Source organism: Merops nubicus, unplaced genomic scaffold (genome assembly GCF_000691845.1).
Source record: "Merops nubicus isolate BGI_N331 unplaced genomic scaffold, ASM69184v1 scaffold44218, whole genome shotgun sequence".
Taxonomy (NCBI): Eukaryota; Metazoa; Chordata; class Aves; order Coraciiformes; family Meropidae; genus Merops; species Merops nubicus.
In genome coordinates, this window is record NW_008628501.1 from 1 (window position 1) to 1467 (window position 1467).

The window sequence follows — 1467 nt, forward strand, 5'->3', positions numbered from 1 at the left end:
CCGGGAAGGGGCTTTCCCGGGAGCTGCGGTTGGCGTAGGGAAAATTCCCGATGCCTGAGCAGCTGCTTGGCACTCCGAAGTGGAAGCGAGTCCATCGTTAGGGCTCCCAGAGCCCCTCGGTGCTCTGATGTGGCGCCTGGCGAGATCTTGGCAGTGGGTTTAACGCCTGGTGTCCTCTGAGATAACCAGTGAAGGGACAAGAGCAGCCCCAGCAGGGTGAGGGGGAAGATTTGCCTTGTCCTCTGCATTGCATCCTTTCCATGGGAGCGGGATTGGAGCCTGTACCTGCCTTGAGGGGTCTTCTTGTTGCAGGTGAGATGCTGAATGTGGTTTCTTCCCACAGGTCAGCAGATCAGGAAGCTGATTAAGGATGGGCTGATCATCCGCAAGCCTGTGACCATTCACTCCCGTGCCCGGTGCAGGAAGAACACCTTGGCCCGCCGCAAGGGCAGGCACATGGGCATCGGTGAGAGCTGCCTCCCAAAAATGCCCCTTTTCTGTCATACGTGGCCCACCAGCAGCGTTACGTTGAGCAACGGTCTCCCAGAGTCTTGTGGCAAAGCCTAAAACTACAGTTTGTGTGGTAGTGGCTTTCTTCTTGCAGTGAAGAGAAGAATTAAACACTCCAGCAGAGCGTGGTGTTCAACCTGCAGGAGTTTGGTTTCGTTCTCATCCTGTTTTCCCTCTCTAGGTAAGAGAAAGGGGACGGCCAACGCTCGTATGCCCGAGAAGGTGACCTGGATGAGGAGGATGAGAATCCTGAGGCGCCTGCTCCGCAGATACAGGGAGTCCAAGAAGATTGACCGCCACATGTAAGCCTGTCACCCCTGCCCGGGCAGCCTGGGCCAGGCCTGGACAACTCTGCCTACCTGAGCTCTAGACCCTTCCCCAGCAGCTTCGTTGCCCTTCTCTGGCCACACTCCAGCCCCTCAAGGTCCTGCTGGGAGGGAGCGGCCCAAAACTGACCCCAGGATTCAACATGTGGCCTCCTCAGTGCCAAGTCCCAGGGGATGATCCCTGCCCTAGTCCTGCTGGTCCAAGCCAGGATGCTGGTGGCTTCTTGGCCAGCTATCAACCAACACCCCCAGGTCCTTTTCCACCCCCTCCTGCCCAAGCCTGCAGCGTTTGGCAGGAGCTTCAGGAGGGGTTGTGTCAGTCCTGGGTGTTTGATCCCTGGGCAGCCTCAGCCACAGCCCGTTCCATGCTGCTCCATTAGGTACCACAGCCTGTACCTGAAGGTCAAGGGCAACGTGTTCAAGAACAAGAGGATCCTGATGGAGCACATCCACAAGCTCAAGGCCGACAAAGCTCGCAAGAAGCTCCTGGCGTAAGTGCTGCCCCCCTGTCCAGCCCCCTCCTCCTGGGCCAGGGGGTTGATTTTCTTCAAATAACTGCAGGGGGGGAATTGCAGGTGGCTCCTGTCACTGGTGGCTCTGTCTGGAGCCCCGGGGAGGAGCCCGGGCCCGG

At 58.5% G+C, this 1467-nt stretch overlaps 1 protein-coding gene across 1 annotated transcript in view; it reads left to right on the forward strand.

The window, feature by feature from the left end:
• Window positions 1–343: 343 nt before the first annotated feature.
• Window positions 344–1467, forward strand: part of RPL19 (ribosomal protein L19) — a gene marked incomplete at its 5' end in the record, with an annotated part of 1677 nt that continues 553 nt past the window's right edge. Inside the window, 3 exon segments of the mRNA XM_008946659.1 lie at window positions 344–466; window positions 692–812; window positions 1217–1331. Coding sequence (XP_008944907.1) covers window positions 344–466; window positions 692–812; window positions 1217–1331 — 359 coding nt within the window.